At 52.0% G+C, this 14,613-nt stretch overlaps 1 protein-coding gene across 1 annotated transcript; it reads left to right on the plus strand.

Moving 5' to 3' along the window:
- On the plus strand, nucleotides 1-14,610 carry LMNA (lamin A/C; the record flags this gene model as incomplete). Its single annotated transcript, XM_030464975.1, has 6 exons — nucleotides 1-470; nucleotides 12,784-12,940; nucleotides 13,056-13,181; nucleotides 13,779-13,949; nucleotides 14,192-14,317; nucleotides 14,407-14,610. Coding segments are annotated over exons 1-6 (1,134 nt in total), but the record flags the coding sequence as incomplete, so codon positions are not given.
- Between the last annotated feature and the right edge of the window lie 3 nt (nucleotides 14,611-14,613).

Genomic DNA, 14,613 nt, shown 5'->3' on the forward strand with positions numbered 1-14,613 from the left:
CCAGTTTGGGGCCAGGATATAAATCACCCGGGCAGGGCAGAGAGGAGCCGAGGTGGGACACGGAGCTCTGGGTGTGATCCGAAGCTTCTCTCCTCCTTCTCCTCCATTCCCGGGATTCCCATGGCGACTCCTTCCCAGAAAAGGAGCACCCGCGGGGGGGCTTCGGGGACCCCCTTATCCCCGACCCGCATCACCCGTTTGCAGGAAAAAGAGGATTTGCAGGAGCTCAACGATCGCCTGGCTGTCTACATCGATAAAGTCAGGTCCTTGGAGTTGGAAAATGCGGGATTGAGGCTCCGGATCACGGAATCCGAGGAAGTGGTGAGCAGGGAAGTGTCGGGCATCAAAGCCGCTTACGAGTCGGAGCTGGCAGATGCCAGGAAAACCTTGGATTCGGTGGCCAAGGAAAGAGCTCGGCTGCAGCTGGAGCTCAGCAAAGTCCGGGAAGAGCACAAGGAGCTGAAAGCTCGGTGAGTGGCACCCCCCAATCCCCCCATTATTCTCGGGAATGGTTGGAGATGGAGGAGGAAAAAAAAAGGGGGGGGGAATGATGAGCATGGGATGGGCATTGGCGTCATGGTTGGCAGGGAGCCGGGAGGGAGGAAAAAAAAAAAGGGACCTGGAGGAGGAAGGGAAAGGGAAAACCCACGATCCAACTGGGACAGGAGTGTCCGTGGAGGGAACTGGGAAAGGAGGGAAGCTCTCCCGGCATTCCCACTGTCCCTCCAAGCGCCATCTTTGGCCGGGATGCCCTTGGCCAGAGGGGTGGGAATTTGGGAGAAGGGCTGTGACAGCTGGAGAGGCCGAACAGAGGTTCCTTGGATCCTGGGGAGGGTCTGGGGGATGAGGAGCAGCAGGGCTTGGGCGTGTGTCATCCCGGAGCTATTCCCAAAGGAGCTCCAAGCAGGGAGGAGGAAGCAGTGCCAGGCAGCTGCCACCGGATCCCTCCTGCTCCTCCTGTTTTCCTTTGGCACCCCTTAAAATCCTGCTCCTGGTTCCTTTGCTCCTCTTTAACCCTCCTGTGCCCACCCCTTCCCGTTCCCTATTTCCCTCCGTATCCCTTTTCCCATCACCGATGTTTTCCAGCTCTTCTTCCAGGCTCAAATCCCTCCCCAACCCCTCCCCAAATTCCCACCTCCCAGCTGGATATTTTTGTCACCTCCTTGTCCCCTCCCCTCCTCGGGGGCGATGCCCAAGGCAGGTTCCTTGGGGATATTCCAGTGTCACATCCTTGGATTTTCCCTCCTGGAGTCCTGGAAGGAGCCAGGGGGCGTCCCTTGGTGTCACCCCTCTTGCCATGGGGGTGGGTGATGGAACAACCGCTTCTCCCTCCATTTCATCCCTTGGATTTGGAATCCATCCCAAAACGAGGCTAAAATTAACTCCCTGGCAAGATTCCATAAATATGGTAAAGGAGGGGAGGAAGGGGGGGGGGTTGGAGCCTTTTCCAGCTGTCCCTAAATCCAGGGGCTACTTTATATTTAGCCCCTTCGTGGCTCCATCCCTGGATAAAGGAGCTTCCCTCATCCCTGCTTGCCCAGATCCTAAGGATCTGGAGAGAGAGAGACAAGGAGCTGAGTTATGGAAAGGAAAAAAATTTTTTTTTGTTTTTTTTTTTTTTTCTTGCTGCCTTGTGCAAACCCAGAGCTATCTTGGCCACAATCTTTTTGAGGGCTGGAAAAAATGCCCGGCGTGCAGGCTGGGGGTTGAGCTCAGAGCTGGCTCTGCCAAAAAAAAAAAAAAAAAAAAGCCGAAAAAAGCTGAAAAAAAAACCCAAACCAAAAGAAGCTGAAAAAAAAAAGCCGAAAAAAAAGAAAAAAGAAAAAAAAAGGGGAAAAAAAGGGAAAAAAAGGGGGGAAAAAAGGGGAAAAAAAAAAAGGAAAAAAAAAAAGGAAAAGCCCCCATCTCTTGGAGGTTTTTGCCTCTGATGGGTTTGTGCTACTGGAGCTTCAGGCTCCAAAAAAAGTCCCGAAAAAAGAGGCTCCTGAGGAGCATCTCTGGGTTTGGAGTAAGGGTTTTTTTTTTCGGGATCTGGGATGCTGGTTTTTTTTTGGAAAAAGGGGCAGAGAGGGGGGGTTTCTCCTGGAGCAAAGTCCTTGGGTGACTCAGGGTTCTCTCTGACTCATGGTTGGGAGCAGTGGGGAGAAGCTGGGGCTGCTCATTCCTTCCCCTGGCGTGGCCCTGCTGCCTCGGAGGGGGGGGTTGGGGCCACTTCCCAACCCCCAAATCCTTCCAGAGCCCTTGGCAGGAGCCAGAGCTGCTCCTGAGCCTTGGAGAGGGTGCCCAAAATTTTTTGGGAGTGAAGGGGGTGAGGCAGGAGCCAGCCCGAGCCTCCCCTGCCCATTATTATTAATTATTATTATTATTATGATGATGGCTATTTATTTTTTCATTCAATCTATTAATTTTTTCTATTTAATTTTTCTATTTCATTATTTTATTCATTATTTTATATTGTTATATTATTTTATTATATTTCTATATATATTTTCTATATATTTAATTTCTCTCTATATATTTCTATAAATATTTTTCTAGATAGATATTTTTCTAGATACACTTATTTCTAGATATATGTATATATATTTCTAGATATATTTCTAATTTATATTTATATATATTTCTATATATATTTCTATATACAGTTATATATATATATTTTCTAGACTTTTTTCTAGACATATACTTTTCGAGACATATATTCCTATATATTTCCATTTTATTCTATTATTCTCTTCCATTCCTCTTATATATTTTTTTTCTGCTCCTTTTTTATTTTCCTCTTCAACTCCCTTTGGTTTCTCCTTTTCCCCTAAACCCCCAATTCTTCTCCCATTTTTATTTCCCCCCCTTCTACCCCCCCTGGATGGACCTCGGGGATGGGGAGAATACCAAACCCCACAATTTTTCCCCTAAAATTCTGAGCTGGAGGGGAAGGAACTGAGCTGGGAGTGGTTTCATTCTTTGGCTTTTGAAGCCTCTTTTGGGTTGATAAAACAATCCCCAACCCCCCAGGGGCCCCCCCTGGGTATCTCCAGGGGGACAGGAGCCTCTGGGACCTCCTTATCGGGGCCCCCAGCATCACCCCGGGGTTGTCTGGTTGTCCCTTTGTGCTGGGCCTAAAAAATTAAAATAAAAAAAGAAAAGGTTTTCTAGCTAAGGGGGAAGTTGTTCTGTGCTGGGTCAGGAACTGCTGGAGGCCCCCAGAGAGTGGTGCTGAACGGGGCTGATCCAGTTGGCTGCCATGGTGTCCCCCAGGGATCAGTGTTGGGCCCAGTGCTGTTCAATGTCTTTAGTGATGATTTAGATGAGGGGATTGAGTCCACAATTAATAAATTCACAGATGACACCAAGCTGGGGGGAGTGTGGATCAGCTGGAAGGCAGGAGGGCTCTGCAGAGGGACCTGGAGAGGTTGGAGAGTTGGGATGATCCCAAGGGGATGAGGTTCAACACAACAACCCCATGGGGAGCTCCAGGCTGGGCACAGAGTGGCAGAAAGGGACCTGGGAGTCTGAATTGCCAGGAAGGTGACCGTGAGCCAGCAGTGTGCCCAGGTGGCCAAGAAGGCCAATGGCATCCTGGGCTGGCTCAGGAACAGCGTGGCCAGCAGGTCCAGGGAAGGGATTCTGCCCCTGTGCTCAGCCCTGGTGAGGCCACAGCTTGAGTCCTGTGTCCAGTTCTGGGCCCCTCAGCTCAGGAAGGAGATTGAGGTGCTGGAGCAGGTCCAGAGAAGAGCAAGGAGGCTGTGAAGGGATCCAGCAGAATTGCTGTGAGGAAGGGCTGAGGGAGCTGGGGGTGTTGAGGCTGGAGAAGAGGAGGCTCAGGGGAGACCTCATCACTCTCTGCAACTCCCTGAAAGGAGGTTGGAGCCGGGGGGGGTTGGGCTCTTTTCCCAGGCAACTCTCAGCAAGACAAGAGGGCAGGGTCTCAAGTTGTGCCAGGGGAGGTTTAGGTTGGAGATGAGAAAGAATTTCTTTCTGGAGAGGGTGATCAGGCATTGGAATGGGCTGCCCAGGGAAGTAGTGGATTTTCCGTGTCTGGAGATCTTTCCAAAGAGCCTGGATGTGGCACTGAGTGCCATGGGCTGGGAACCACGGGGGGAGTGGATCAAGGGTTGGAGCTGATGATCTCAGAGGTCCCTTCCAACCCAGCCCATTCTGTGATTCTTTGATAAGTGATGGGGAGGGAACTGGGAGTGCAAACTGGAAACCAGTTGCCCTATTTCCCTGGAAAAGGTTGAGAAGTGGAAGGCAGCAAATTTCCCACTATTTCTCTTTTTTATTATTTTTTTGCTGGGTTTTTTTCCCCTCCCTGGCTGCTGCTTCTGGAGGACTTGGTGGCCCAGCACCCATTCCAGCTCCTTGCTCCAAGGTTGGAGCCCTGGACAAGGAATCCCAAAACCCCTCCCATCCCCCCCTGTTTTGGTTTTTGTTTTTTTTTTTTACTATCAGGAAACCCTGAAAAAAGGAAAAAAAAAACCCAATTTGACAACTGCAGAAGGAGGGAGATTGTTGTCTGCCTTGTGGGCAGCAAAAGATTGCAGAGGGAGGAGAGCAGGAGGCCCTGCAAAAATTGCTTGAAATGGCAAAAAAAAACCCCAATAAAAAAAACCCCCAAACCAGTCCCTTTTTTATTTTTTAATTCACCTCTGGGCACTGAAAATTTTCGCCCTGGCTGCATTGCATCTTTTTTTTCCCCCCCTTCTTCTTTTTTTTTCCCCCCCTTCTTCTTTTTTTTTCCCCCCCTTCTTCTTTTTTTTTCCCCCCCTTCTTTTTTTCCCCCCTTTTTTTCCCCATCCTGGGCTCACTTATAACTTCACAGGAAGGAACAGGGAACCAAGAACCATTTCCAAGAAAGGAGAAGGCAGGAAAAAAAAACCAAACCCAAAACCCCCAACCAACCAAAAAACAATTCAAGAAAAAACCCAAACCACGGGATGAGGGCAAAAAAAATTAATTTAAAAAAAAAAGGGGAACCTTAAGCAACTCTCCCTGCCCCAGGGCTGGGTGCTGCCTGGAACATTTTTGCAGGAGGGAGAAACCTTCCTGGGGCTGATTCCCTTTTCCTTCTGTTCCCAAAGTTTCCAGGGAAGGGAAGGGTTTAGTTTCCAGGAGTTTTTTGCCCTTTTGGAGCTGACAAAGAGGAGTTTGTGAGGCTGGGGAATGCTCTGGGGGTGGCTGGGGAGCAGAGGGACACGTGGCTCCCAGTGCTCTGCACGGATTTCTTTTCCCAAAATTTTTTTTTTTTTTTTGGAATGCTGGTGGGATCCATGGCAAAAGGTTTTTTCCTGAGGTTTTCACTACCTCCCTGCAGGGGTCTGTGCAAACATCCACCTTTTTTTTTTTTTTTCCACCATTCCCCCTTTTTTAAATTTTTTTCCCAGGATCTCAGGGAAAGGAAAAGGCTCCAACATTCCTTCTCCCTTTTCCTGGTGTCCCCATCCTCTTCCCTTTTCCAGGTGTCCCCATCCTCTTCCCTTTTCCAGGTGTCCCCATCCTTCTCCCTTTTCCATCATCGCCATCCTTCTCCCTTTTCCATGTCTCCATCCTGCTCCCTTTTCCAGGTGTCCCCAACCTGCCCTCTTTTCCATCTTTTTTGCTCACCCTGTTCCCCTGGATCCCTCTGGATCCTCTGGGACAGGTTCCTCACATTCCCAAATGGAACCCAGAGCAGGATCTCAGGGCTGGGTGCTGCCTGCCTCCCTTCCCCACCCCATTGGGATGAAGAATCCCAATTTCCATGGGAATTCAGTCCCAGTGGGAATCTGAACAACTGGGAAGGGGTTGGCTCAGTCCCCAGGTGCCACTTATTGTGGTCCCTGTGCTGGAGCCATCCTGGAGCAAGGGATTTTGGGGGCTTTTCTGACTCAGAGCTGGGGTTTTATTATCCCTAAACTCTTCCTGAAGAAAATCCCAACAAATTGGCTCCCGGGCAGAGAAATTCCAACTCTGCTCAGAGCTGGAGGGGGAAAGGGCTGGAGCAGGAGCAAGGGGTTGGGATTGGCTTTTTTCCAAAGGGGTTGTGAGAAACCTCTGCTATCAGAAACCTTCTCCTCCAGAGCTGCTTCAGAGCCACTCGGAGCTCCAAGGCAAAAATTCCAAAGTTTCAGAAGAGCCCTTGTTGGCTCCATCACCTCTTGGCAAGGGAGACGATTCCCAAAGATGGAATGGTGCAAATAATCCCAACTTCTGGAGGGTAAAGTCCAGGGACACACAAACCCCCACTGGCTGATATGGGAACTTTGTCCCCTCCTCTTGTCCCACCCCCTGGCTCTAAACCTGGGAAAGCAGGAAAAAAAATTCCCCAGTTGGGAGGAAAATCCCAAGCTCAGGCACCTCCTGGGGAAGGGAATGGGATTTGGAGAGTCTGGAAAAGAGGGATCCTAATCCTGGCTTGGGCTCTGTTCCAGGGATTTCATTAAGCAGCTTCCCCCCCCTCTTTTGGTTCAGCTCAATTCCCAGATCCCAGGCTGAGGCTGGTGGAAAAAGTGGGATGCAGCAGGAGGAGGAGAGGAAGGAGGTGTTGGAGCTGATCCAGGGGAGATCCTGGAGATGCTGGGAGGGGTTGGAGCAGCTCTGGAGGCTGGGAGAGAGCTGGGGGTGTTCAGGGTGGAGAAAAGGAGGAAAAGGAAAAGAAGGAGGAGGAGAAGGAGAAGGTTCTGGGGAGACCTTGGAGCACCTTCCAGTGCCTGAAGGGTTCCAGGAAAGCTGGGGAGGGACTTGGGACAAGGGCCTGGAGAGATGGGATGAGAGGGAATGGCTTTGAACTGGGAGAGGGGAGATGGAGAGGAGAAACTGAGGAGGGAGAAATTCTTTGGGGTGAGGGTGCTGAGCCCCAGGTTGCCCCCAGAAGCTGTGGTTGCCCCATCCCTGGAATTGTTGGGGGTTTGGATGGGGTTTGGAGGGATCTGGGATGGGATGTGGGATCTGGGATGGGATGAGGGGGTCTTGAAGGTGACTTCAGATCCCAACCAGGCTGGAATTCTGCTTCCAGTGCCAGAAGCTGCCAGCCTGGAGCTGAGTGGGCTCTGAGGATCCCAAAAACCTTTGCAGGGAAATTTCCCTTTTCCAGGGATTCCCATTTTCCTTCCCTTCATCCCTATCGTGGAACCTCCCTGGGCACAGGGGGTGACCTGGGACAGGTGACAGCAGTGCCACCCCCCCAGTGTGGGCAAACAAACCTTGGGGTAGTGTCAACACCTCCCCTGCTTTTATCTGGGATAGCAAAGTTGTTTTGTTTTGTTTTTTTCCCAGGAAGATAAAGCCAACAATCCCCTTTTGTTTGGTTCTGAAGGAAATTTTGCTGGCTGGGATAGTTTTTCCCTTCCCTGGAATTAGGGAAAAATGGGGTGAGGGGTTGGTGATGGAAAGGGAAAAGGAGACCTTGGACTTGCTCCCTTTTTGGGGTCCTCTCCATCTTCTCCCCTTTTTTGAGTCCCTTCCATCTTTTCCCCTTTTTGGGATCCTCTCCATCTTTTGGTCTGGAAGCCCCAGCATCCCCCAAAACCCCCTCGGGTTCTGCTGAGACAAAAATCCCTGGATTTGGGATTTTTTTTTCCATGGAGACAAACTCTGGGAACAAACCTTCGGATAAATCAGGTTTTAACTGGTGGCACTTTGCACATAATCCCAGCCTGGAGCTCCAAGCCTTCTCCTTATTCCAGGATTTTCATGGCACAGGGAATCCAGAGGGAAATTATCCCTTTCTTTGTGGTTTTTTTCCTCGTCTTTGGGGTCATAGGGAAGGGGGAGTTTCCAGGAACCTTTTCCTTTTTCTCACATCCTGCACCCTAGAAAAACTCAAGGGTGGCAGCCAGAATCCTACAGGGAATTCCTTGGAGCCAGATTTTGGGAGCTGCTTTAATACCAGCCTGGCTGGAGCTTAAGACTTGGATTCCAAGCTCTGCCATGAGTTTTTTTTTGTTTTTTCCAACCACAGCCATTTGCTAATTCTCAGATTTATTCCCAGAAAAAACCCAGCAGGGGCAGAAGCCCCATCCCACCCATTCCCCAAGTGGGAAGCAGCCAGTCCCTTTTTTCCCCCAGCTTTTAAAACCCCTTTTTTCCACTTCTTAAAACCTTTTTTTAAATTTTTTCCAGCTTTTCAACCCTTTCTGCTGATACCACCCCCCCCTTTCCCCCTCCTGTTGCCAGGGAGGACTCAGCCCCAACAACCACGTCACTTGGTGACTTGGGATTTCCATTTGGAGTTGGGATGAGTCACCCCTCCTGGCAGGACAAAAAGGGACAGGGCCACCCCCCCAGCCAGCACAGCCTCTTTCATGGCTTATTCCTTTTTTTTTTTTCCTTGTTTCCAGCTTTTTTAAAAATCTTTTTTAATCAGGAGCAGAGGGGTTTGGGCTGGGTTTGGAGGTTCCACGCTGGATTTGTGGGGTTTGCTCCAGCTGATCCAGAGGAAAAAATCCCAAAAGGCTTCCTAAGGAGTAGTTCTAGGGGATTCCTGGGGGGTTTCTGTTGGGATCAAGTCCAGTTGCACCCAAAGCTCCCAAGGAGATGGGAATGGTGGGAGGAAAGGAATTCCTGGAAGCTTTTGGGAAGCATCCCTGTAAAATTCTCCTTGCTGGTTCCCAAATCCTTTGGCTCTCAGATCCTTTGGGAAAAGCCAGATCCCAGGTCCAGCTCTGATCCAGAGGAAAAATCCCAAAAGGCTCCCTAAGGAGTAGTTCTAGGGAATTCCTGGGGGGTTTCTCTTGGGATCAGGTCCAGTTGCACCCAGGGAGATGGGATTGGTGGAAGGAAAGGAATGCCTGGAAGCCTTTGGGAAGCCTTTGGCTTTCAGATCCTTTGGGAAAAGGCAGATCCCAGCTCCAGGAGGAGCAAGCCCCATCCTTGGGAACATCTCCAAATGTTCCTTTTGGAACCCAGAGTGCCAGGAGCCAACCTGGCCCTGGGCAGAGGCTTTGGCACAGCTGATTTCAGAGGGTGGGAGCTATTTCCATCCATCCTTGGAAACCTCCAGCCCTGGCATCCCTCCCCCCATTCCAGGCTTTCCCTTGCCAGGGGTTGGTGCCTGACAGGATGCTCCGTGCAGATGTTGTCCTTGCCATGCATTATCCTGGTTATTTCCAGCTCTTTTGCTAGGAGACAGCCTCCTGTTTGTCCCGAGGATTTGGCAGAGTTGGAATGGGAGGGATGAGTCAGGAGCTGGGAGAAGCTGCTCTGCCACATTCCCATTGCCCCACTGTGGAGTTTTTTTCCAAGATTGTCCTCCCTCCTGCTTTCCCTCTGGGGCCCTGCTCCTTGGCATGGGGGGAACAATCCCTGGGATGTGTGATCCCTGGAATGGGGGAACAATCCCTGGGATGGAGGAATAATCCCTGAGATGGGAGCAATAATCCCTGGGATGGAGGAATAATCCCTGGGATGGAGGAATAATATCTGGGATGGGGGGAGTGATCCCTGGAATGGAGAAATAATCCTGAAGTTGCAGGGAGTGATCCATGGAATGGGGCAGTGATCCCTGGGATGGGGAAAGTGATGCCTGGAATAGGGGAAGGATCCCTGGGATGGAGCAGTGCAAAGGAAGAAACCCCAGGAGAAGGAGAAGGAAAAAGAGGAGGAGAAGGAGAAGGAGAAAGAGGAGGAAAAAGAGGAGGAGGAGAAGGAGAAGGAGAAGGTTCTGGGGAGACCTCAGAGCACCTTCCAGTGCCTGAAGGGATCCAAAAAAGCTGGGGAGGGACTTGGGACAAGGGATGGGATGGGATGAGAGGGAATGGCTTTGAACTGGGAGAGGGGAGATGGAGAGGAGAAACTGGGGAGGGAGAAATTCTTTGGGGTGAGGGTGCTGAGCCCCAGGTTGCGCCCAGAAGCTGTGGCTGCCCCATCCCTGGAATTGTTGGGGTTTGGATGGGGTTTGGAGCATCCTGGGATGGGATGAGGGATCCCTTGAGGTCCATTCCAACCCATTCCCTGATTTCCTGGCATTCTTGGGGTTTTCCAGCTGTGCCAAAAGATTTGGGGGTTGGGGCAGCTCCTGGGAGATTTGGAGGCAGAAAGGGGGATCACCCCCCTTTTTTTGCCCCTGTCCCATTGATCCCATTCCAGGAGTGGGATGGAGAACCCAAAAGGTGTTTCCTTGGAAAAAGGCTTTGCCCAAAGGTTTTCTCTCTGCCAGGTTTTTTTGGGATGGGATTTTTGGGGATGGCCCTGGGTGCAGCTTTGCCACCTCCTCTGGGTGGCTGGGTCCAGGCAGAGCAGATCCAACTTTCTGTGAATATTTTGGAATTTCTGGCAGCTCAGCTGTAATTTTGATTTTTTCCCTCCTTCCTGCTTTTAAAAGCTAAAAATAAACCAGCTGGAGGCCCCTTCTTCCCTCCATCATTTTTTTTTCTTTTGAGACATTTTTTACTGAAGAGTTTTGGTGCCTCTGTAGTGTTTGGGTTTTTTTTTCCTTTTTTTAAATCTTTTTTTATCTTTCCGCCCCCCCTTTCCCCCCCCCCTTTCCCCCCCCCTTTTCCCCCTCCCCCTTTTCCCCCTCCCCCCTTTCCCCTCCCCCCTTTCCCCCTCCCCCCTTTCCCCCTCCCCCCTTTCCCCCCTCCCCTTTTTCCCCCCTCCCCTTTTTCCCCCCTCCCCTTTTTCCCCCCTCCCCTTTTTCCCCCCTCCCCTTTTTCCCCCCCTCCCCTTTTTCCCCCCCCTCCCCTTTTCCCCCCCCCCCCTTTTCTTTTTTCTTTTGGAGGAGGAGGAAAGTCCCTTTCTGTCCCCAGGCACTTGGTGCAGCTGCCATCCAACTTTTTATTTTTAGCCCAACACCAGCTGGAGCCCAGAAGGCTGCAAGGAATTAAGGCAGAATCCATGGAGTGACAAAGGGAAAAGCCAGGAATGGGGGGGATTGGGGGGGTCCCCAGCATGGGAGGGGACCCTGAAATCTCTGGGTGCTGCCACTTTTTTTTTTTTTTTTGGGGGGGGGGGTTTGGGGGGACAGGATGGGATCCAACTCATCCCTGTCCTGGCTGGAAAATTCCTTGGCAGGTCATTCCAGCTCCTGTCCCTTCTCCTCCACGCTGGGATCCCATAGGGGATCCCTGGGGAATTTTCAGGGAAAAGGTCCTGGAATCCTTTGAGGTTTGGCATGGGGAGTTTTGGAGTCTTTGGTTAAGGGCTGGGACCTTCCAGGAGGGGGAGAAGGAGGAAAAGAGGGAGAAAAAGAAGAAGGAAGGGGAAGGAGAAGGAGGAGGAGGAGGAGGAGAAAAAGGAGGAAAAGAGGGAGAAAAAGGAGCACCCATGGGTGGGGTGGCCCCAAGTGGCATCTCTGGATGGGGGGGAGGTCCCAGCATGGAGCAGCTTGGGCACCACCAGCACCCTGTGGGTGTCACCCACCCCACGTGTCAGTCACCCACCCCCCTTTTCCCCCACCCCACCCGGTGCCACTCGTGCCTGTGGCTCCACAGTGACCCCTGGTGGGTGTGGGTGTCCCTGGGTGTCACCCCATGTCAGTCACACCCAGTCAGTCACCCCACGTCACACCCTGTCCCTTCCCAGTCCCTCCAGTCCCATCCTCTCCGGAGCACTGGGATCTTCCTGACCATTGTGGGGTTTTTGGGGACCAGGTGTGCTCAGAGCCATGGAAATCATGGAATGGCTTTGGCTTGGAAAAGTCCTTCCAGAGCATCCGAGCCCCATGGCCCTCAGCACCACAGCTCCAGGACTTGGGAACCTTTCCAGGGCTTGGGATTCCACCTCTGGGAGAACCCTTTCCAGGGAGAAATTTTTCCCAATTTCCAACCTCCCGCTCCTCTGGAATTCCTCTTGTCCCATCCCTTGTTCCTTGGGAGCAGAGCCTGACCCGCCCCCCTGGCTCCAACCAGAGCCACAAGGTCTCCCCTCAGCCTTCTCTGCTCCAGATCCCAGATCCCTCAGCTGCTCCTCACAACTTCTCCAGACCCTTCTCCACGTTCTCCAAACCTTCTCCATATTCTCCAAACCTTCTCCATGCTTTCCAAACCTTCTCCATGCTCTCCAGATCTTCTCCTTGCTCTCCAAACCTTCTCCACATTCTCCAGACCGTTCTCCATGTTCTCTAAACCTTCTCCTTGCTCTCCAGACCCTTTTCCATGCTCTCCAGATCTTCTCCTTGCTCTCCAAACCTTCTCCATGTTCTCCAAACCGTCTCTTTGCTCTCCAGACCCTTTTCCGTGCTCTCCAGATCTTCTCCTTGCTCTCCAAACCTTCTCCTTCCTCTCCAAACCTTCTTCTTGCTCTCCAGACCCTTTTCCATGTTCTCCAAACTTTTTCCGTGTTCTCCATCCCCTTCTCCTTCCTCTCCAAAGCTTCTCCATGCTCTCCAAACCTTCTCCTTATTTTCCAAACCTTCTACTTTCTCTCTAAACCTTCTCCATGTTCTCCATCCCCTTCTCCTTCCTCTCCATCCCCTTTCCCAGCTCCATTCCCTTCTCTGGACACTTTCCATCCCCTCAATCTCCTTCTGCTCCTGAGGGGCCCAGACCCCATCCCAGGATTGGAGCTGTGACCTCCCCAGTGCCCAGCCCAGGGGACAATCCCTGCCCTGCTCCTCCTTGTCCCCAGCCAGGATGCTGGTGGCCACCTTGGCCCCCCACTGAGCTGCTCTCACCCAACCCCTTCCAGCTCCTTTTTTCCAGCTGGAAAAACTGGATCATTTCCTTGGGAAGGGAGAGGTGACCCAAGTGCAGGACGTGTCCCTTGTCCTGGGGGACCTTCAGACACCCGACCTTGGCCCCTGGGGTGGCTGGAGCTGCTATGTCCCTCCCTGCCACTCATCCCTCTGCCATTCTTCGGCTTTTCCAGGAATGCCAAGAAGGAAGGGGACCTCCTGACAGCCCAGGCACGCCTCAAGGATGTGGAAGCTCTGCTGAATTCCAAGGAAGCTGCTCTGTCCACAGCCCTGAGCGAGAAGAGGAACTTGGAGACAGAAGCGAGGGACCTGAGGGGACAAGTGGCCAAGGTGAGAGGTGGCATCTGTGTCCCCAAGCAGGGAAAAACAAAAACAACAAAACCTCAGTTGGGTCCCCAGGTATTCCTGGAGGATCCTGGTGATGTTCCTACCCCATTCCTTGCAGCTGGAAAGTGCCTTAAATGAAGCCAAGAAGCAGCTGCAGGATGAGATGCTGCGGAGGGTGGATGCTGAGAATCGTCTGCAGACCCTGAAGGAGGAGCTGGAATTCCAGAAAAATATCTACAGCGAGGTGAGCCAGGGGCTGGCTTGGAATTTCACCTCCCATCTCTTGGATCCTCATCCCACGGGATGAATGGGAAAGCCAGGGAGGAGGTGGAGACTCCGTCAGATGGAGACTCCGTTGTCGCCGGAGATGAGAGGCGGAGAAAAAAAAAAAGGGATCTTAAAGAGTTATCCAAAAAAAAAAAGGGATGCTGGGGATGGGATTGGGGCACAAATCCTGTGAGGAAGGAGAGAGGAAGAGGCTCAGGGGAGACCTCATTACCCTCCCCAATTCCCTGGAAGGAGGTTGGAGCCGGGATGGGGTTGGGATCTATCAGTCAGACAAGAGACCATGGGCTCTGCCAGGGAAGGGTTAGGTTTGGAATTAGGAAGGAATTCTTTCCAGAACAGGGGATCAGGCATTGGAGGGGGTGGATTCTCCATCCCTGAAGACGAGAGTCTCCAGAAAGTCTCATCCTAAACCAGGAGGGATTGGATGTGCTGGGAATCACGGTGTGGGATGGGGGGAAGGGATCAAAGCTTGGAGCGGCTGATCCCAGGGGTCCTTTCCAAGGGATTTTGGGCTTCTGGGATAATGTCCCCTCCCTCCTGTCCCTGTCCCCAGGAGCTGCGTGAGACCAAACGTCGCCACGAGACCCGTTTGGTGGAGATTGACAACGGGAGGCAGAGGGAATTTGAGAGCAAACTCTCGGAAGCTCTCCAGGAACTGCGGAGCCAACACGAGGCTCAGATCCGACTGTACAAAGAGGAACTGGAAAAAACCTACGGAGCAAAGGTGAGAAGGGAGAGAACATTGCTAAGGATGCTGAGGGATGGGAGGGAGGAGGAGAGGGAGAAAGAGAGGGAGAAAGGAGGAGGAGGAGAAGGAGTGGGGATGGAAAGGAGTGGGGATGCAGCCGTGCTGGGACCCTGGTGTCATCCCTCCCCCCCCAAAAAAAAAAAAAAAAGGGTGGGGGGCTCGGAACAGGATCCACCCATCTCCTGCCCAATTTTTAAAATTTTTTTTGGTCTTCCCAGCTGGAGAATGCCAAGCAATCAGCTGAGAGGAACAGCAACATGGTGGGTGCTGCCCACGAGGAGCTGCAGCAAACCCGGATCCGCATCGACAACCTCTCCTCCGAGGTCAGCCAGCTGCAGAAGCAGGTGAGGAAAAACCCACCCCAAAGCTTTCCTAGGACTGGATCCCCCTCCATCCCAAAGGGAGACATCCTTCCCTGTCTTTTCCTCCTCAGTTGGCTGCCAAGGAAGCGAAACTCCATGACCTGGAAGACATCCTGGCCAGGGAAAGGGAAAGCAACCGGAGGCTCCTCTCGGATAAGGAGAGGGAAATGGCTGAGATGAGGGCAAGGATGCAGCAGCAGCTGGATGAGTACCAGGAGCTCCTGGATATCAAGTTGGCCTTGGATATGGAGATCAATGCCTATAGGAAGCTCCTGGAA

This window comes from Calypte anna, chromosome 25, assembly GCF_003957555.1.
Source record: "Calypte anna isolate BGI_N300 chromosome 25, bCalAnn1_v1.p, whole genome shotgun sequence".
Taxonomy (NCBI): domain Eukaryota; kingdom Metazoa; phylum Chordata; class Aves; order Apodiformes; family Trochilidae; genus Calypte; species Calypte anna.